This window comes from Somniosus microcephalus, chromosome 17, assembly GCF_052327205.1.
Source record: "Somniosus microcephalus isolate GS21.2 chromosome 17, FLI_Smic_1.0, whole genome shotgun sequence".
Taxonomy (NCBI): Eukaryota; Metazoa; Chordata; class Chondrichthyes; order Squaliformes; family Somniosidae; genus Somniosus; species Somniosus microcephalus.
Window position 1 is genome coordinate 12,165,509 of NC_141003.1, and position 21,786 is coordinate 12,187,294.

General features: G+C 45.6%; 1 protein-coding gene across 1 annotated transcript; it reads right to left on the reverse strand.

Annotated features, from left to right (window-relative positions):
• Nucleotides 1–40: 40 nt before the first annotated feature.
• On the reverse strand, nucleotides 41–20,189 carry LOC147105503 (ubiquitin-conjugating enzyme E2 N). Its single transcript, XM_086009916.1, has 4 exons — nucleotides 20,037–20,189; nucleotides 2,769–3,015; nucleotides 2,543–2,683; nucleotides 41–764 (listed from the first exon to the last, which is right to left on the reverse strand). The coding sequence occupies exons 1-4, from the start codon at nucleotides 20,070–20,072 to the stop codon at nucleotides 718–720; spliced, it is 471 nt and encodes a 156-aa protein (XP_085866042.1). The 5' UTR covers nucleotides 20,073–20,189; the 3' UTR covers nucleotides 41–717.
• Nucleotides 20,190–21,786: the final 1,597 nt, after the last annotated feature.

A 21,786-nucleotide genomic window follows, 5' to 3' on the forward strand; every position in this document is an offset into this window, starting at 1 on the left:
GGGTGTAAATACTCTCATTAATGAGCATGAAACCAATCAGTAAAACCTCGAAGATTTATTTACCGCATTGCGTTTCTGTGGAAAGAGTAACACAGTACAACAGCCAAATGGAACAAAAAAAGTTTACTAAAACATTACAGAAATCTCGCCCCCCCCCCCCCCCCAGACAAGCCATACAAAGTAACAAGCCTTTTCAGGGTCTACATTGGAGAGTCACAATATGGATGTGCTGCTTTTTTCCCCCTTTCCTTTACTGACTGGACAAACTAATAACCAGCTAAGCTGCGTAATCTACTGCACCATAAAAGAAAGGTTACTAGTTTTGGTGAAGGGCATGATCTACTGTGTATAAGTTAGCTGCTTTCAAAATGCTTTCAGCATCACAGGAAAAACAAAACCCAAAAAATAAACTTACACGACAAAGCAGCTAACTGAGCCGATCTTCATTCACAGTGCGAAGAGAAAAAAACGCCAGTCATTGTAAATAAAGCAGAGGTGCATCGCTGCTTTCAAATTAACTGGGGGAAGAGAGAAAGCAAAGTGGTATAGACTCTGCTCATGCTTTAATAGTGAATCGGAACATGACAAATAGTCTCTAATATGCATTTAAACACCAAGAATTTTATTGTCTGGGTTTATTCTGCAGTTTTCTAAGACTGTGTTCTTTGAATGCAAGGCAAGAGATCTTGGCAGAACAAGAGGAGTTGTGACGTGCATTCAACTTCTGAAGTTCCCACTGGCATATAGCCTAGTCCACGTTCTGGCTGCAAGATAAAGACATTTTTAAGCACACAGTTCTCACGTGGAAACTGGTTTCAAACATACTGCAATATTTTTTGCACAGCTGTGCATAACTATGACAGTAACAAAATGAGTAGAAACAATTTGTCCAGTTAGCCAATTCCGATATCACGCCCTTGAAAACAAACAATCCTTTTATAAAAAAGGAGTAATAATCAAAATGATCGCATCCAAAGCCAGGCTTTTCTCCCACGCTCGCAGTCAGCAGTTCAGTTTGCAGCTGACTGGGATTTTATACCTGAAATACCACCCAGAATGCAACTGTGTAAAGTGACACTCCCAGAGACAGTTGGTATCATCATGGAGTATAAAGTTAGAATTGCACCTGCAAAACACACGGAAAACCCCAGTGCTCATTGTCGGCTGTGGGGGCTGACCCTGCCTGGACCAAAGTGCCAGCAATCACTTTCACAGAACTGGCTACAGTTTTGCTGAAGACAGCATTAAAGGGCCAGCGGAGAAAGTCCCAGGAAAGGGGGTGGGGCTGGGGCTGGGCTGGAGAGAAAGGGGAAGAGCTTCAATTGCTCACCTACTTTGTGGTATTGGCGAGATGCTGCCATGGTTTCTTTTGTAATTCATTCTCGGGATGTGGCAAGTCGGACATTTATTGCCCATCCCTAGAAGGTGGCGGCGGTGGTGGGCTGCCTTCTTGAACCATTGCAGTCCATGTGGTGAAGGTGCTCACACAATTCTGTTAAGTATATCTTTGTAGCAGTTTGATAGAACGCAGTGGCTTGGTAGGTCACTCCAGAGAGCAGTTAAGAATCAACCACATTGGTGTGGGACTGGAGTCAGAGAGAGCCCAGACCAGGTAAAGACAGCAGATTTCCTTCCCTAAAAAGGACATTAGTGAACCAGATGAGTTTTTAACGATAATCTGACAGCTTCATTGTTACTTTTACCAATACAGACTTTTTAATTTCCAGATTTTTTACCTGACAAACTGTCATGGTGGGATTTAAAATCATTTTCTCTGGAACATTAGTCCAGTAGATTACTTGTCCATAACCACTTACACTACCATACCCCACTAGAACCAGATTCCCTGCAGCTCCGTGTCGGGGACAACCTGAAATAATGTTGAGCAGAATTTCAGGGCACATCCCAAAAGACAATGGCAGGTCTCAACAATGAGTGTATCCAGACAGTATAAGGTTCGAAACCCCTTTCCCCAAAATCATAGGATTGCCCCAGCTTCTTGGCATTTACAAGTTGACACATGTAGACTTTTCTGAAATTAATGTGGACAGCTTTGCCTATCCGTAATTATTTGTTTGATGACCATCCCAACAAAAGCAAGCTAGACCTTCAGTCAGTGGCAACTGACACTGCCTTATCATCTATCCCCGATACCACAACCTGCACAGGGCAACAGTATCACAGAAAACAGCTCCTCCAAACCGATGGTCTCGACACTATTAAGTTGACTCCTGCTGGAAGCCATTGGTCTCGCAGGCATAATACTTGAAGACCAGGAGCTGGAAGCACCCATCATGGCCACTGGTGATAATGCTGTGTATATCTGAATCTGCACCATGTTTGAAGACAGAGACAGCCCAAGTGAGGCCTTTTATACAGCACTGGACAAGAGCATCCCAGCAAAGTGAAAGGGTCAAAAGGACCGTAGCTGGGGTTATTACTGCCGCACAAGAGCTGTTTAATTCATGTCGAATCGGAAGCTGGAGCTGCCCCTTTCATTTCTATTTCCTTTACTAGCAGAATATCAAATAATCCCACGTACCTGTTTCTATGGCTTGGGCTTCATTGCTCTTCCACTGTTCAGCTACGTCATTTGCTAATGGGTCATCTGGATTTGGAGCACTTAGCAATGCCTGGATTGATAACAGTACTGTACGAATCTGCAAAGCTGGGGACCACTTATCTGTGGAATCAAAACATGGCATTAGTTAAAAACCACACAAAGGCTGCATTGGTCAAGATACACTGAATAAAATTAAGGTGATTACCTTTCAGAATATCTAAACAGATTCTGCCCAGCTTGTCTACATTTGGGTGATATATTTTGGTCATGAAGCGAACTTTTGGAGCCGCCATTGGATATTCTTCTGGAAGAAATAGTTCAAGTTTAAAAGTTCCACCCTCAAATGGGGAGTCCTGTGGACCAGCTATAACAACATGAAAGTAGCGTGCATTGAATTCATCTGCTTCTGCCTTTATACCAGGCACTGGCTCTGCGAGCAAGCGCTGGGTTTCCTGAAAATGATAAAAAAGGACAAGTTAGTAATACACACGCCCAATTACATGTGAAATTAATTTCTAAATGAAAATTATACAAACACACTAACAACTGTGTTACGTATCCCCCGATCAGATTGCTGAATCAAGGGAGCCAGAAGCATTTGTGGTTTTAAATATCCCATATTGAATTACAGTACCATGCTTACTGCTGTGCTTTCAACTTCACAGCAGATTTCTTCAACGACACTTGTTACACAACATGAAGTCCACTTGTGAACATGTCTTCAACTCATCCAAAACAAACAGCACTGCCAGAAGGGTCAGCCTTGGCTCAGTGGTAGCATTCTTACCCCAGTCAGAAGGTTGTGGGTTCAAGTCCCACTCCAGAGGCTTAAGAACATAATCCAGACCGACACTTCAGTGCAGTACTGAGGGAGTGTTGCACTGCCAGAGGTGCCGCCTTTCGGATGAGATGTTAAATCGAGGTCTGTTCTCTCAGGTGAACGCAACAGATCACATGGCACTATTTCGGAGAACTGCAGGGCACTATTTATCCCTCAACCAGCATCACTAACACAGATTATCTGGTCATTTCTCTCATTGCGGTTTGTGGGATTTTGCTGTGTGCAAATTGGCTGCCGCGATTCCTACATTACAACAATAGCTACACTTCAAAAGGTACTCGGTTGTAAAGCACTTTCGGATGTCCAGAGGTCACGAAAGGCACTATAGAAATGCAAGTTCTTTCTTCTTTTCTCACAGCTAACAAAAATTTGAAGGCAGCAGCTACACAGTGAAAGTGCAGCCAGAACCGTGGCCGGGTTTCATGTCAAGCCATGCGCCTAAACAAAATCCAAGGCAAATAAATAAAATATGGTGCATGATTTCTGCTCTTTAAATATTTGAAAGTTCCATTCGTCAAGGCAGTTGGAGTGCCTCAATATTACCATTTTAGTAGGAAAGGTCATTGGCTATGAAGACAGATGTTCAGTAAGAGCATTCTCTACATTGAGCAAGGCAGTGGTTTTCCGATCTTTCTGTGCTACACTGAACAATGGTATGTACAGCGATGGAAATGTGCTGGTTAAGTCAAATACTTAAAAATCTGATAATCCTGCAGACACGTCAAGATCTGGAGACCCCGATTTAAAGAAACTATGTTGGAAAAGCATGAGCGTACAGATAAGCCATTTTTAAATATGTACCAAAAAGGGTAGCAAGCATCTCCCCAGCAACATTGTATTTGCCAAACAAGAATCTATCAATCTCAGTTTGAGATTGTCAATTGACCCCCAGTCTCAACAGCTTTTTGGGGAAGAGTTTTCCAGATTTCCACTACCGTGTGTGAAGAAGTGCTTTCTGACATAAAAGGAAAGATTTGCATATCTATATAGCGCCTTTCACGACCACCGGGCATCTCAAAAAGCGCTTTACTGCCAATGAAGTACTTTTTGGAGTGTAGTCACTGTTGTAATGTAGGAAACGCAGCAGCCAATTTGCGCACAGCAAGCTCCCACAAACAGCAATGTGATAACAAAGACAGATTATCTGGTCATTATGTTGATTGAGGAATTGATTGGCCAGGACACTGGGGATAACTCCCCTGCTCTTCAAAATAGTGCCATGGGATCTTTTACATCCACCAGAGAGAGCAGACGGGACATCGGTTTAAAGTTTCATCCGAAAGGCAATACCTCCGACAGTGCAGCACTCCCTCGGCACTGCACTGGAGTGTCAGCCTAGATTTTTGTGCTCAAGTCCCTGGAGCGGGGCTTGAACCCATGACCTTCTGACTCAGAGGCGAGGGTGCTGCCAACTGAGCCACTGGCTGACATCATCCCTGAACCGCCTAGCTCTAATTTTATTATGCCCCCTTCTTCTCTCTATCTATCCTATAAAATCATTTAACCATCTTAAACACCTCAATTAGTTGACTCAATCTTCTATACTCAAGGGATAACAAGTCTAGTCTATGCAACCTGTCCTCAATTGAACCCTTTTAGTCCCGGTATATCATTCTGGTGAATCTGCACTGGACCCCCTCCAAGCCCAATATAGCCTTCCTGAGGTGCGGTGCCCAGAACTGAATGCAGTACTCTAGGTGGGGTTTAACCAGAGCTTTAGATAACTGTAGCTTAACTTCCACTTCATACTCAGTAATTCAAGATGATTTTATTTGGTCTGGTTGTTCCAGTTAGGCTTTAAATCTATTTATCCAAGGATTCCACTAAACAAGAAGGAGTTCAGCCTGCGTTAGCGAAGGAGCCGAAATTTCATAGCACATTTTCAGCAAATACACCAGTCAGCTTCATTACTTAATGCAACTCACTGGGGGCCTCTTGTGGCTAAAACTAGCACCACAATATATGATCAGACAGATCTCCATAGAATGCAGGGCCTGAATGAGTGGGGTTTCTCAGTGTGAACCAACATCATTTCCGCCCTCATTATATACAGGCTTTCTCGCAAGTATCCAAACCCCTCGGTCAGTGTTCTACTTTTCCGATGGAAAAAAAATTCACAGGTCTGATGTGCAGAAAAATCAGTGCTGAGGATGTGGGAACTTCAACAGATACTTTAATCCTTGGTATCCCTCCTACTTTATGAAACACTAGCTGGGGGTGCCCGGCGTTGCCAGGGCAATTTTGGGCCGTGCGGTCTCCCTGCCCCTGTCTGTCCCTCTGTCTGTCCCTCCTTCTCCCCCTCCCCCACTCTCTGCCTAGCGCCGTTGTGATACCGGCCGTGCGGGGCCTAGCGCTTCAGGCCCGGCTGGGCTCTCGGGCCGAGACGGACCCCAGCCGAGCTCCCCCACGGGTGGCGCGGTTGATGGGCGGCCGCTGCCGCTCCCCCGCCCGCTGTGTGTAAACTCACCCGCCGCTCCCGGAGCCGCAATGTGGGGGTTTGTTTGGCTGGTGCTGTCGCTGTGGGGATGAAAAAAAATGGCAGCAAAGTTTCGGGAGACTGGAGGATTAGGTCCTGCCCGTGACGCACCGATTGGTGAACCATCAGGTCACTGAACTGTAGGATTGGTCAACCAGCACGTCACAACGCTAATGAGGTGTAGGATTGGCCAACCGGTAATGAGCGGAGTTTTGAGGATTTTTGAACATTTTTTGTAGTGTCCAAACAATTTTTGTCTGACCAAAAAGTAAATACGCCTATGAGACTCCCCTAATGATAAGCTTTCTTTTGATAGAACATGCGTGTAGGTACGCTCTAACTTTAGATTGTAGTAAGAAAATTTTAATGTCACTGTACTTTTTTCAATTAATTACTGATTTCCAGTGAGCATGGTACATTCAATTTTTATTAAATATGGTTTGGGAATCGTCACTGTTGTTTTGGGGGGCGGGAGTGTGCAATTCCCCCCCCCCCAATGAAAACTGTAAATCAGCGGCATTGCCAATTAACGCACCATCAGGTGCTGTTTGCTTGGTAGAAGCACCACTTTGAGCTGATGGCCACAGTCCTTGTTGTTGGAGCAATAGGAGCACAGCGCAGAAATATAATCAACTCGTGCCTTCGCTGTCTCCATTAAAGTTACTGTGGAAGCAGTGGGAAGAGAGCTATTCTGAACACTTTGCATTCATCTGCCGTGTGTGCGTGTACATAACATTGTTATATACGACAAAGTGGCAGGGACAACACTAGACCTTTCAAGTCATTGAAGTTCCCAAAAGAAACAACAGCCACATTTGAGGTCCAGCCAATTCATGGCTGCATTAATCTGCCAGCCTTTGCAGCTCACAGCCAGTGCTAGCTAGTAAGAGGCGACGCAAGTCTTCTGCTTCATAATGGTGTGTATACCATCAGATCGCCTGTGGTACTTGTGGTAAGTTGAAATAATGTAATGTTTTGTAATGAGGAGCATTTAAACCAAGTACAATGTATATGTTGTTCGGAAGATCATTCCATGCCTCTTTAAAGCGATGATGTCCAATTCAAAGGTTACCTGTTAATCAAACTAGAGATCAGAACCCAGTTTGCGGATGGTTAATTAAGTGGCTGGGACTCGCATATCCTGGAGAATTTGCATACATTCCAAATGATTAAAAAATTAAGCCACAAAGTCTCACATTTGCATTAGGCAATGTGTGACAGATAGCAAGTACACTAGACATTTGCCATCTCTAATAATGGATACACATTCCAGCTAAAGTAAAGCCCAAGACTTTTCAAACATTAAATGTTTATAGTTTTTTTCCCCCAATGGCAGAGGCAATTTTTTTCTGCAATTTCATGAGGTTTTGGGAGAGTGTCATGTGGTACTGTACTAAGCACACGCCGGGTTAGCGACTTCAAGATGACATTCCTGACAAGCTAAAATGAGGAATGAGATCAACACCCTGATTGAACAATGTTGCATTGCTGTTACAGCGAACACGAAGGTCTAAAAATGACACTGCATTGCATCAGTGAACAAATTCAAGGTTTACGGATTTGGATACATTGGTCATTGCTGTCTGTGGCATTAATGGCTGCCAACTTCTAGTCATTAACTGTGGGCAGCTGGGAGGCAGAGAAATAAGGTAGTGTCCAAATGCAAATGTCTTTCTCTAGGTAAGTCACCCTCACTGTTACTGCTGCAGGTACCCACTGAACTCTATCACGCTACTCTACTCTTTAATTCAGAATGATTGTACACTGCCTAACGGAATTGAGGCATTGCCATTTTTAAAGGTGTATTCATGTGAACCACAGGACTACACATGTTCTCTAGCTGAAAGGATGGGTAACCAACCTGCTTTTATTGATGACACTCTACAGCCACTTGCTAGGTGAGCTCAGAACAGAAGAATTTTGAAGAACAGGAAACGGCCGCAAGGCTCAACAAACCCATTCCTGTTTACTCTCATCTGATCTGCCTATTCCTGCCTAAGAGAGAGACTTGGGCAAAAGTAATTTGACGTGACAGTGTTGTGAATTCGGACACTTACTGTGTACGGTGATTTCTACTGTAAGCTGCAAGGTCAGGAGACATGGAAGTGCCAGTTTCTAACGGACGATAAATCACTTACTCCAAACCACTTGGCTTAACAATGACCCAACATAGTTCACAATGTGGAGAACTCTAAACACAAATGTTACACCCACAACTCTGGTTTCTTTAGGTACGCACACATTTTAGTCAACTTTACAAGACACGATTATCACAACACAATTTTTCATGGAGACTGGAGCAATCTGCCTCATGAATTCTTTGCAAATCTTCAGTTAGCTACTCTATTACAAAACTTCTCTGCTAAAGAAAAAAAATCAAGTCACAAAATATATTATTGCCGACAATGTTTAAAAGCCAGAAATTAGCAAAACAAATGTAGCACTCCCCAATAGCTCAGCAAGTAAACGCACACCCGGGGTGGGAATAAAAGCCAGAGGTCCAGCTCCCAATCCTTGCTGGAAAGTATCTGCCCTGGACATCAGAACAGGATTGGCTTCTGGTTCAGAGCAGATGCCCCATGGGTGAATGGCCTGCCAGCACTCGGTTCCCTGGGCTCCAACATCAAGAATCACCCATGGCCCTTTGACAATGCTGACCCATTCAAATGAGTCATGATCAGCCCCAAATTGCTACTTGGGTAGATTGGGCGAGGGGAGGGGAAAAAGGGAATAAAAAAAAGGACAAGAAGAGTAGATTTACTTGCACAATCCAACAGTACTGAGACCAGTGAAATAAAATATCTGAATGGCAATAGATTGGGAGAAGTGGAAGTGCAACGAGACTGGGTGTCCTTGTGCACCAGTCGCTGAAGGTGAGCATGTAGGTGCAGCAGGCGGTTAAGAAGGCAAATGGTATGTTGGCCTTCGTAGCGAGAGGGCTTGAGTACAGGAACAAAGATGTCTTGCTGCAGTTGTACAGGGCCTTGGTGAGACCACACCTTGGAGTATTGTGTGCAGTTTTGGTCGCCTTATCTGAGGAAGGACGTTCTTGCCATGGAGGGAGTGCAGCGAAGATTCACCAGACTGATACCTGGGATGGCAGGAATGACGTTTGAGGAGAGATTGGGCTTGTACTCGCTGGAGTTTAGAAGAATGAGAGGGGATCTCATTGAAACTTATAAAATTCTGACAGGACTGGACAGACTAGATGCAGGAAGGATGTTCCCGATGGTCAGGGAATCCAGAACCAGGGGTCATAGTCTAAGGATAAGGGGTAGGCCATTTAGGACAGAGATGAGGAGGAATTTCTTCACCCAGAGAGTGGTGAACCTGTGGAATTCTCTGCCACAGAAGGCAGTAGAGGCCAATTCATTAAATATATTCAAGAAGGAGTTGGATATATTTCTTAAGGCTAAAGGGATCAAGGGGTATGGGGAGAAAGCAGGGACAGGGTACTGAGTTTGGATGATCAGCCATGATCGCATTGAATGGCGGAGCGGGCTCGAGGGACCGAATGGCCAATCCCGCTCCTATCTTCTATGTTTCTATGTTTTTAAACCACAATGCTATTTTCCAATGTTTCTATGATGAAGGCGTGTTATTTACTTTCCACTGAGAACATTTTCACGATCAACAGTCTCGCTGGGTACCAAGGAGCAAATAAACGTGGACAGGCTTATGATTCAGTAAGTTAAATCCAATTTTTATTTTTAATCAATGTTTTGAAATTGTATTCAAGAATTCCATTTGTTTTCCCGTGAAAGCTACAAACCAGCGACCTTTCACGTGGAGAAACTATCATTTGTAACGCATTTGGGAACAATTCGGAGGGCTTGCAGGAATTATTAAACAGAGTTGAAGAAAGAAATAGAGTAAGAAAAAGTAACAGAACCCAGACAACTGATAATCACTACACAGTTTATAGAAGGGACAGGCGTGGACTTTAATTCACACCATCAAACAAGCTGCGCAGATTACGGAGATATTTCGCGCTCTAGACTATCAGCAGCATTCACTATTTGGAATGAGAGCATCACCATACATAAACTGAAGACAATTATTGCAAACCTAGACAGTCTGCCAAAACCTGAGTGCAGACAAGAGGCATTTGAAGCTAAATGCCGTAGGATCTTACAGTAACAGAAGACCAAGAAATCTGGCAATAACTTTTGTGGCTAGTAAAGCAGAAAGAACAATGACATTGCTTAGTTATAGATCAGAGCGGGATAGACCACACAGAAAGGTATCTACGAGTCCACTTTTAATTTACTGGGGCCAGGAGTCCTCTGGGAAACACAGAAGGTATGTAGCATTATTTCAAGCTATTAGAGGAGAAATTAACCGAATATACTGCAAGATTCTTTGCCCTTTCAGTAAAAGTTAGAAGTTCCAAAATTGCTAGCTGGCTGGTGGAGTCAGCAGCCAGCTTTGTGACTGAGAGGACTAGCACGGAGAGCCGCCACCCTCGGTTTCACAGCTGAACTGACAGCTATTATCTCTGCATCTCACGGTCAGCTCTGCAGTATCTTTAATCAATAAATCGTTACGACAAACGTTACATTGCAAACTTGCGGCTTACATCATCCCGGATGAGCCCCACTAGTTTGGTGTCAGATGTGGCTCAGTGGGTAGCACCTTCACCTCCGAGTCAGAAGGTTGTGGGTTCAAATCCCACTCCAGAGACTTCAGCACAAAATCTAGGCCAACACTCCAGTGCGGTGCGGTGGGAGTGCCGCACTGTCAGAGGTGCCGTCTTCACAGAAACCCCACAGTGCAGATAGAGGCCATTCGGCCCATCGAGCCTGCACCGACACATATCCCACCCGATCCCCGTAACCCCTACACCAACACATATCCCACTCTATCCCCGTAACCCCATGTATTTAATCCCCCTAACACTAAGAGTCAATTTATCATAGCCAATCAACCTAACCCGCACATCTTTGGACTGTGGGAGGAAACCGGAGCACCCGGAGGAAACCCACGCAAACACGGGGAGAATGTGCAAACTCCACACAGACAGTCACCCGAGGCCGGATTCGAACCCGGGTTCCTGGCGCTGTGAGGCAACAGTGCTAACCACTATGCCACCGAGACGTTAAACCGAGGCCCCCTCTGCTCTCGCAGGTGGACGTAAAATATCCCGTGGCACTATTTTGAAGGAGAGCAGGGGAGTTCTCACTGGTGTTCTGGCCAATATTTATCCTTCAATCAACATCACTAAAAACAGATTATCTGGTTATCACATTGCTGTTTGTGGGAGCTTGCTGTGCACAAATTGGCTGCTGTGTTTCCTACATTATAACAATGACTACACTTCAAAAAGTACTTCATTAGTTGTAAAGTGTTTTGGGATGTCTGGTGATCGTGAAAGGCGCTATAGAAATGCCTTCTTTCTATATGCCAATGAATATTTATTCATAAACAAACGGAATTCCTAAGTATATCTGAATTATATCGCACACTGCTCGTAGTTTGTAAAGTACTGTGGTTCATCCTGTTGACAGAGTGCAGTATGCCGACTGCCTTTATAATTGCAAATATAACATTTAATTTTAAATTTTCTTGCAGGTTGCAGGATTCTTGCAAAAAACTCAATTTATTCAAATTTGTAATGCCCAATTTCACATCAACAACTTGCATTTATATATCACCTTCAACATAAGAAAATGTCCCAAGGCACTTCACAGAAGCGTAATCAGACACCGAACCAAAGGAGGAGATATTGGAATGGGCGACTAAAAGCTTGGTCAGATAGGTGGGAGAGGCAGAGGGTTTAGGGAGACAATGACACAGCTTTATGTCCTAGATGGCTGAAGGCACAGCCGCCAATGGTGGGGCGAAGGGAATGGGGGGTGTGCACGAGGCAAGAGGAATGCAGAGCTCTTGGAGGGCTGTAGGAGGTTAGAGATAGGGAGCGGTGACGCCAGGGAGGGATTTGAACACGAGGATGAGAATTTTAAATTTGACTGGTCCCCCAATGCAAACCAGCAAGGATTTGGGCACGATTGCAGGCTCGCATACAGACAGTAGAGTTTTGGATGAGCAGAGGATGGGAGACTGGCGAGAAGAGCATTGGACTGGTCGAGTCTGGAGGTGACAAAGGCATGGATGTGGGTTACAGCAGCAGATGGCTTGAGCCAGGGGTGGCGATGGGCGATAAACCACTGTCGTTCACTATTGTTGTTGTCGTTCACTCTTGTTTCACTGTTATACCTGACTATGCCTCAGCTGACTCCGCCCTTGGCTACCTGGTATAAGGACGGCTGCACGGCAGCTCTCTGCCATTCGGTCGTCCACTAGAGGCATAGTCCTGATCTGTTTGTAGTTGCATTCAGTAGTTAATAAAAGCCTGTTGTTCTGAACTCTACTCAGCCTTTTATTAGAATCGATAGCGCATCACGATGTTACAGTGGTGCAAGTAGAAGATATGGGGTTGGAAGCTCAGGATGCCACGGTTGCAGTCAGCTTGAACTCGAGACAGTGCCCGGGGAGGGTACTGGAGGCGAGAGTATGGCATTTGTGGTGGGGGCCCAAGGGGAACACTTTAGTCTTTAACTGGAGGAAATTACGACTCACCCGGGCTGGATGTCGGACAAGCAGGCTGGCAACGCAGAGGCAGTGGAGAGGTCTAAAGAGGTGGCGGAGAGGTACAGCTGGGTGCAGCCAGCCTACATGTGGCACCTGACCTCATGATTTGGGTGATGTCACCGAAGGCCAGTTGCAGATGAGGAAGAGGGGGCCAACAATAGATCCTTGGGCGACTCGAGGTAATGGCACGGGGGGTGGGAACAGAAGCATTTGCGGGAGATGTTCTGGCTATGATTTGATAGGCAAGACTGGAGCCAAGCAAGGGCAGTCCCACTGAGCAGGAAAGATGAGAATTATACAGAATGTACAGCACAGAAATAGGCCATTTAGCCCAACTAGTCTATGCCGGTGTTTATGCCCCACACCAGCCTCCTCCCACCCCTCTTCACCTAACCCCATCACATAACCTTATTCCTTTCTCCCTCATTTACCTAGCTTCCCCTTAAATGCATCTAAACTACTCCATGTGGTAGCGAGTTCCACATTCTAACCACTCTGGGTAAAGAAGTTTCTCCTGAATTCCCTATTGGATTTATTAGACTGTCTTATATTTACAGCTCCTAGTTTTGGTTTCCCAGGGTCAAAACATCAAAGTTGTTGGAGCTGTGGTATTATTACAGCGTAGTCCGTCAAACATTCATAAAGCCAGCACAAAACTACATCAAGAAATTCTAATAAAAAGTAAACCAAGCTTTGTCACTAGTCCATATAATTAGGAGTCATTCTTCCAGCACCCACCCTTAGAGTATGGCCACAAAGCTGCCAAGCCTGTAGGACAAAGCATTGTGTGACTGGCTCAAATCATCTTAAACTGGAAGTGGTAACATAAGTTACTAAATTGCTCAAGTAATTCCTTCACAATTATTAAAAACACAAAACATACCCATTAAATTGTCTATTCAAAGCTACAATTCCTCTAAGAAGGATTTGAGGAGGAACTTTTTCACCCAGAGGGTGGTTGGAGTCTGGAACTCACTGCCTGAAAGGGTGGTAGAGGCAGGAACCCTCACAACATTCAAGAAGCATTTGGATGAGCACTTGAAATGCCACTGCATACAAGGCTATGGACCAAATGCTGGAAAATGGGATTAGATTGGACAGGGCTTGATGGACGGCGCAGACACGATGGGCCAAAGGGCCTCTTTCTGTGCTGTATAACTCTATGACTCTAAGGGTGCCCCCATCAGTTTGGGGCTTGAGTTGGGAGACTTCATCTACTTCGTACAAATTTTATGCATGAGAGACAATGCATCGTGAGTTATAGTTTATCAGGTGGAACGACAATGCTCAATGTACTGTGACATCCAGGCAGAAAATTAAACTGAGATACTGAAAGGGGGAACTTTTATAGGTTAAATCAGTGCGAAAATTCTGAGCAATTGTTTTGATTGAGTTTTTGCTCAGGTGTTCTGGCCTGAGCCAGAGAGGGATGGTTACAAGGGGCTTTGATGTTGACCATCCAGATCTGGACCGTGGACCTGTTCAGGTGTTGATTGCTGGGAAAAAAGCTCCCTGGACAGTGGCCCACCAACAGCTTCAACAAACCTACTTTGGGGACGAAGGAGGAGTTATCTTTTACAATCGTGCAAATAGCTGAGAAAAAGGACAATGGTGATAGGATGGAAGAGGAGAAGGGTAGTCAAGTAATTTACCTGCAATTTAAGCAAATATTGCAAAGCTATATCTAAAAATGTAAACAGATGAAGAATAAAGTTACTCAGATACCTTCCTCATCCGGAGTTGAAACTAGAGAGAAACCCTCTGATTACCGGTGTTTGGTTGGACCACATTACAAAAGGGATAGAGAGGCACCGGAGATGGTGCAAAAAAGATTTACAGGGGCGATGGTACCAGAACTGAAAGGATATAACTATCAGGAAACACTGGGGCTCTTTTCTCCAGGAGAAGGCCGAGAGGTGGCCTAGTAGAGGTCTTTAAAACAATAAAAGGGTTTGATAGGATAGATGTAGAGAAAATGTTTCCACCTGTGAGGAGTCCAAAACTGGGGGCCATAAATACAAGATAGTCACCAATAAATCCAATACGGAATTCAGGAAAAACTTCTTTACCCAGAGTGGCGAGAATGTGGAACTTGCTACCACATGGAGTAGTCGAGGTGAATAGCACGGATATCTTTAAGGAGAAGCTAGGTAAGTACACGAGGGAGAAATAGATCGATATGCAGATTGGGTTAGATGACCCGCACAGACCAGTTGGGCCGAACGGCCTGTTTCTGTGCTGTAAATTCAATGCAATTCTGGATGGCATTCCTGAGGTTAAGTCAAGACATATAGCAACAAAGCAGCTCAATCCTTTGTATTTATCCCACGCCACATCAGATCCAGGATTCGTCGTGCTGTTACTGCAGTGGAAAACTGCCCTCTCCAATTGCACCCAAAGCAGAAACTCTATTCCTAGCTAGAAAACTCTCCAGGAATCCCGTGAGCAGAGCAGACGAGCAAACTGCCAACTAAGAGGGGCTAATGTCTAAAATTATGCACAACCAGTTTTTCCAAGCGGTTTTTGTCTGCAAACTTTTTTTGAAAAATGTATCCAAATAGGATATACTTCATTAATATACCAAAAAGCCTTTTGCTATTAAAAGTACTGACATTTCACACTAAATTCAGCAGTTGAATATCTCCCTTGTTTCTTGGCAACCAGAACTGGACATACTACTTAAGATGCAGTCTGACCAGAGCACTGCAGTTTGATCACTGCCTCCTCAGGCATTCAATTAGATCATGGTTGATCAGTATCTTAACTCCATTTACCCACCGTAGATTTTTGCTGTATAAGAGATATGGAACTATCAATCTCAGTTTTTAAATGTTCAATCGACATAGCCTCAAAAGCTTTGAGAGTTACAGATTTCCATTACCCAGTGTGTGAAGAAAGACTTCCCGATATGACCCCTGAATGGCCTAGCTAATTTTAAGGTTCTGGATTTATTATAGACTCTCCCACTAGAACAAAAAAATGCATCTATCTACCTTATTCAACTTCATTCTTAGCTAATTCAGCATAATTCACAGAGTACATAGGTCACCCATTTCCCCCCCCAACCAATGTGCAATATTTTGCATTAAATTTCCTCGGCTGTTGTTCAGCCCACTCGCATATTTTAACTCATTCTGTAATCTTTGGGCTGCCTCTTATGATTCCACTTCCCTGCCCAGTTGCTACCGTCTGCAAATTTAACCAACTTGCATTTAGGTTCCGAATCCAATCTATTGATGCAAACTAGAAACAACAGCGGTCCCAACACAGACACAAGGGTGGGATGAGAAGTTTATTTATGCAGAGTGTTAGGATGATCTGGAATGCACGGCCTTAAAAGGGAAACAGATTCAATAGTACCTTTCACAGATCACAGAAACCCCACAGTGCAGATAGAGGCCACTTCGGCCCATCGAGCCTGCACCGACACATATCCCACCCGATCCCCGTAACCCCTATACCAACACATATCCCACCCTGTCCCCGTAACCCCATGTATTTCATCCCCCTAACACTTAAGGGTCAATTTATCACAGCCAATCAACCTAACCCGCACATCTTTGGACTGTGGGAGGAAACCGGAGCACCCGGAGGAAACCCACGCAAACACCGGGAGAATGTGCAAACTCCACACAGTCACCCGAGGCCGGATTCGAACCCGGGTCCCCGGCGCTGTGAGGCAACAGTGCTAACCACTATGCCACCGTGCTGCCCTTAATCAAAAGGGAATTAAATAAATACTTGAAAAAGAGAAATTTGTAGGGCTTTAGGGAAAGTGATGGGGAAATGGGACTAATTGGAATAGTCTTCAAAGAGCTGGCATAGACATGATGGGCTGAATGACATACTTCTGTGCTGCATGGTTCTATGAAGACCAAACCCTGGAGCCTCCCTGATATATCACTTATTACTCCTCTAACCAGTACCCTTCAGCCAATTCCTTACCTATTCCTAAGTCTTACCCCAAACTCCCCAAGTAGTCTTTCATATGGAATTTTAGAAAAAGATTTTTTGGAAGTTTAAGTACAACACCGTTACTTGGGTTGTTACTTCCTCAAAGAACTCAGAGCTTGGTCAGACAGAATCTTCCCCTTCTAAAGCCACACTGACAGCTGTTTATGTTGTACATATTGACCTTCAGGTTTACTCCCAATAGTCAATTCCATTATTTTACATGGAATTGACATAAAACTATAAAGTCTGTCGGTGCGCGTTCTGTTTTGTCACTCTTTTTGAATACGAGCATTACGTTCCCGTTCCTAATCTGATACTTCCCCAGTGTCCTCTACCTCCCTCATGAGCGTCAATGCCTCTCAAAGCTCCCTCATCTAATCAGTCAGCACATTGCGATAAATACCATCGAACCCTGGAGATGGCCATTTTAGGCCCTTTCAGCTTGTCTGGGACTTTCTTGCCATGGTACCTTTTTTGTTGAGAGGATGGCATCGCCCCCAGGTGAATACTTTGAGGAAGTAATCATTCTAATATTTACTATTGCATGTTTATCCCCAGTTTCAAGCTCGTCCAGATCCAACCACCCTCCTGCTATTGCAATACTGATCCCCGCACAAACCCCCATGGTCATCCTCTGCAGGTGCGCTTTTTTCTCTCCAGGTCTCTGGAGAAACTGCTTTGCTTTGCCCCTGACCGCCCTTTTGATGCGTTTCTGCATACTCTTATATCCATCCCAGGAAATCCCATCCCTTTGCTAGACTAATGGAAGTAATTTGTCCCTCTTTCACTTTTAATTTCCTTTACTTCCCTTGCAATGTAATTATATATTACATAGAATTTACAGCACAGAAACCGGCCATTCAGCCCAACTGGTCTGCCCATGTTTATGCTCCACACGAGCCTCCATCCACCTTACTTCATCTCACCTCATCACTGGACCTTCTATTCCTTTCTCCCTTTGGGTACTTATCTAGCTTCCCCTTAATTAATCCAGTTAGGGTTAGTTGTTTAGTCCGAGCTTGCTGATCTTGGGTATGTATATCCTGGTCTTTGGTATTTCTGAATCACCGATCACATTTAACCCAGTGGTTGTGCTCCCCCAAGGGTACTATGGATTCCATTTTCTGTACGTTGCCAGAGCTCAAAATGAACACTAGCTGTTGAGACTTCACTTACACACCCAGTCTTGAATTAGTCATGCATTGTACTCACTAACGCAGACTGTAGATAGGTCTTTCCCAATGTACATTTGTCTGACTTAAGTTATTGATTAAAAGTATATTTCCTCTCCTTAGATGCCTTTATCTCTTCAACGAGCAAAGTGCCTTTATTGTGTTAACCTGGTGGTCTGTAGCACACACCTTATGTTGGCTTGGATTTCTGATGGCCTGATTAATTTATTCTGTAGCTCACACAGGATTACCTTTATTTATCAACCCAAAAGCATATAAAACATTCAGTTGTGCAATGAAGTACAAAATTAACTATTTAGTCCAAGAGATGTTTGTGCTTCAGCTAACAGACAGGTGAACAGAAAGATGGGGATAGTGAGGTCGAAGATCAGCCATGATCTTGTTGAATGACGGACCAGGCTTGAAGAGCCGAATGGCCTACTCCTGCTCCTATTTCTTATGTTATGAACCGTGTGTACAAACACCAGCATAGAGCAGTTGGACCAAATGGTCTCTTTCTGTGCTATGTAACTGAACAGCTTATCTACCCATAAAAACAGAAAATGCTGGAACTACTCAGCAGATCAGGCAGCATCTGTGGAGAGAGAGAAACAGAGTTAACATTTCGGGTTGATGGACTTTCGTCAGAAGGTCTGCCTGATCAGCTGAATGTTTCCAGCAATTTCTGTTTAGTTCAGATTTCTAGCATCCCGTTTTTTGCTTGCGTATTAGGAGTTTATCTACCCAAGCAGTCAATTTGCATCACAAAGCACTTCCCTTATTGTGCAATAGAGCAGAAGCACCTCGCCTCGAGCCCCGCTCCCTCCCCTTTCCCCACACATCAGCCCACCTCGCCCCTTCACAACCCTGCCCTTTACCCCCTCACCAGCCCACCCAACATCCCCGCCCCTATCTTACCCTCCCCACAAGTCCCGCCCCTTGCCCCCTCCCCCAAAAACCCCTCCCCACAGCCCCGCCCCCTCTCCCCCTCCAGCCCCGCCCCCCTCCCCATCCTCTACAGCCCCGCCCCTCTCCCCATCCTCTACAGCCCCGCCCCTCTCCCCATCCTCTACAGCCCCGCCCCCCTCCCCATCCTCTACAGCCCCGCCCCCCTCCCCATCCTCTACAGCCCCGCCCCTCTCCCCATCCTCTACAGCCCCGCCCCCCTCCCCATCCTCTACAGCCCCGCCCCTCTCCCCATCCTCTACAGCCCCGCCCCTCTCCCCATCCTCTACAGCCCCGCCCCTCTCCCCATCCTCTACAGCCCCGCCCCTCTCCCCATCCTCTACAGCCCCGCCCCTCTCCCCATCCTCTACAGCCCCGCCCCTCTCCCCATCCTCTACAGCCCCGCCCCTCTCCCCATCCTCTACAGACCCGCCCCTCTCCCCATCCTCTACAGCCCCGCCCCTCTCCCCATCCTCTACAGCCCCGCCCCTCTCCCCATCCTCTACAGCCCCGCCCCTCTCCCCATCCTCTACAGCCCCGCCCCTCTCCCCATCCTCTACAGCCCCGCCCCTCTCCCCATCCTCTACAGCCCCGCCCCTATCCTCATCCTCTACAGCCCCGCCCCTCTCCCCATCCTCATCCTCTACAGCCCCGCCCCTCTCCCCATCCTCATCCTCTACAGCCCCGCCCCTCTCCCCATCCTCATCCTCTACAGCCCCGCCCCTCTCCCCATCCTCATCCTCTACAGCCCCGCCCCTCTCCCCATCCTCTACAGCCCCGCCCCTCTCCCCATCCTCAACAGCCCCGCCCCTCTCCCCCAACTCCCACAGCCCTGCCCTAACCCCCCCTCTCCCTTACACCCTCCCACCCCCCACACACACACACAACTCCCCCATTCCCCACAGCCCCACCCCTGGCGGGTGGCCCGGGCTGGCGATCAGGTCACAGGGTGTTAGCCCGGGCCCGGCCTTTCACCCGTTGACGGCCAGCGCGCCTTCAGACTGGGGGCTGTGTTTCCCCCCGCCCTCTCATTGATTGCCCATTGCGGCTCCAGCCCGCCCTCCTCCTCAACCACACACAGACAGACAACGCCCAGCCGCCGCCTGCAATAATGAGCGCGCGAGCAGCCCGCCCTGGTGCGCAGGCGGCGAGCGCTGTGAAGGCCTCCGCCTCCTCCGCCTCGCCGCGCTCCCCGCGCTCTGTGACGCAACCCGCTGCGGCGGCGGCCTAGCTCATTTGCCAACGCCTGACTTGGGCCGTGTAGGCCCCGATCCGCGGAGCCAGCCGCCTCGGGCCCGCACTCGCCTCTCTCTCTCTCTCTCCCGGCCGCCATGTTGAGGCCATGAGGCGCCCTCTCTCTCTCTCTCTCTTCAGCATTCACTCACAAAGCGGAAGTGGCTTCTCAAGCGAGAAACAAAAAATCCCCGACCGCCTCACAACAGGTAATTTAAACTAAATGTATGTGTATAATAAACAGCGTTTGGGGTCCAATACCTTGGTGATGCGCCTGGGAAGCCCGGATCCTGCCATTGTCGCTCGATGTTTACGCGGTGATTCTCTTCCCACAAAAACTGCGGGACGAGCTCCGGCGCCTGTCGTTCGGCTTCTTTTCTTTGCCCTTCCCCCACTTCCGCGTGCGTCACCAGCGCGCGGCCCCCTGGGTAATGTAGTCCGCCACTCCGCCCGCTGGCCGTCCGGCCAAACTACAACCCCCGAGAGCCAACGCGGCGCCGGCAGGCTTGCCTTCAGCCCAAGCGCCCAGGGCAATATTAGTGATTCATTTGTAAAATTTATCATTACACTTACATTGTTAACCATGAAGCTGTTTTTTAAGGCTTTATCCTTTTTATTGTGGTCAATGAATGTAGTGGATTTACTATGTAATTGATGAGTTGTATAAGTACTGTTGTACTTGAATGTTAAAAAAAAGGACAACTACTAGATTGCCAATATGACTGGCGTAAAATTGTTTTTCACTGTGGATGCCTGTACTGTTAATATTATTGGTTTATCTGTAAAAATTTACCACTGCATTTATACTGTTAACCCTGAAGCTGTTTTTAAGGCTTTGTTCTATTGCGGCTAATGAATGTAATGGATTTACTTTGTAATTGATGAGTTGTATAAGTACTGTTGTACTTGAATAAAGAATAAAAATCTAGTTTCCCTAAAAAAAATTATTGATTCATTTGTAAAATTTATTACATTTATATTGTTAACCATAAAGCTGTTTTTAAGGCTTTATTCTTTTCTTATTGTGGTCAATGGATGTACTTTGTAATTGATGAGTTGTATAAGTACTGTTGTACTTGAATAAAGAATAAAAATCTAGTTTCCCTAAAAAAATATTATTGATTCATTTGTAAAATTTATCATTGCATTTATATTGTTAACCGTAAAGCTGTTCTCAAGGCTTTATTTTTTTCTTATTGTGGTCAATGGCTGTAATGGATTTACTATGTAATTGATGAGTTGTATAAGTACTGTTGTACAATAAAAAACAGTAAATGTGAAACAAAAAAAAAAGCGCCGACGGTTGTTTTTTTTCCGGGGGGTGCGTGTGCACTTGTTAGGAAATGAAACTGAATGTGCATGTCAAAAAAATAAAGCAAAAGCATAAAATGCTGCAAGTCAGGCTATCGTATATGTGGAGTGGGGGCGGAGGGGGCGGGGGAGAATTAACATTTCAGGTATAACCTTTCATCAGAATCTGCAACCTGCTTTCCTTGCTGTTGAAAAGCGCAGCATCACCAAGGTTTGTCCCCACAGACCAGTGGATATGTGCACCACGATGTTGTGACTGAGAGTCGGGTAAAGAAACTCCATAATTTCCAAGACCCTTGAGTTTTTAAACAAACTAGATTATCCAACATTTCTTTAAGTTAATGCAAACCTTGAACAGTGATTCATTCTGCATTGTCCAAAGTTTGCATTATCTGACCTTCAGTATTGCCAACCTCACCGCCTCATAAATCAGGAGACAAGCTCTTAAAAACATGGGATTTGGTACAGAAATCATGAGTTGCTTTTTTTTCAAACATAAACCAATATAGGTTGATAGTTGGTTTACAAACCTCATTAGTGGCTTTATTTAATCTCCAAAGGTCACTGCTCTTTACAAAAACTATTACTGCATCTGAAAATGCTTTACTAAAAACTTTTTAAAAAACCCTTCCTGTTACCACCACGTTGCTATGTTTGGGTACTCTTGAGTTTCGGGTGGGTGATTTTTCAGTATGAGGTA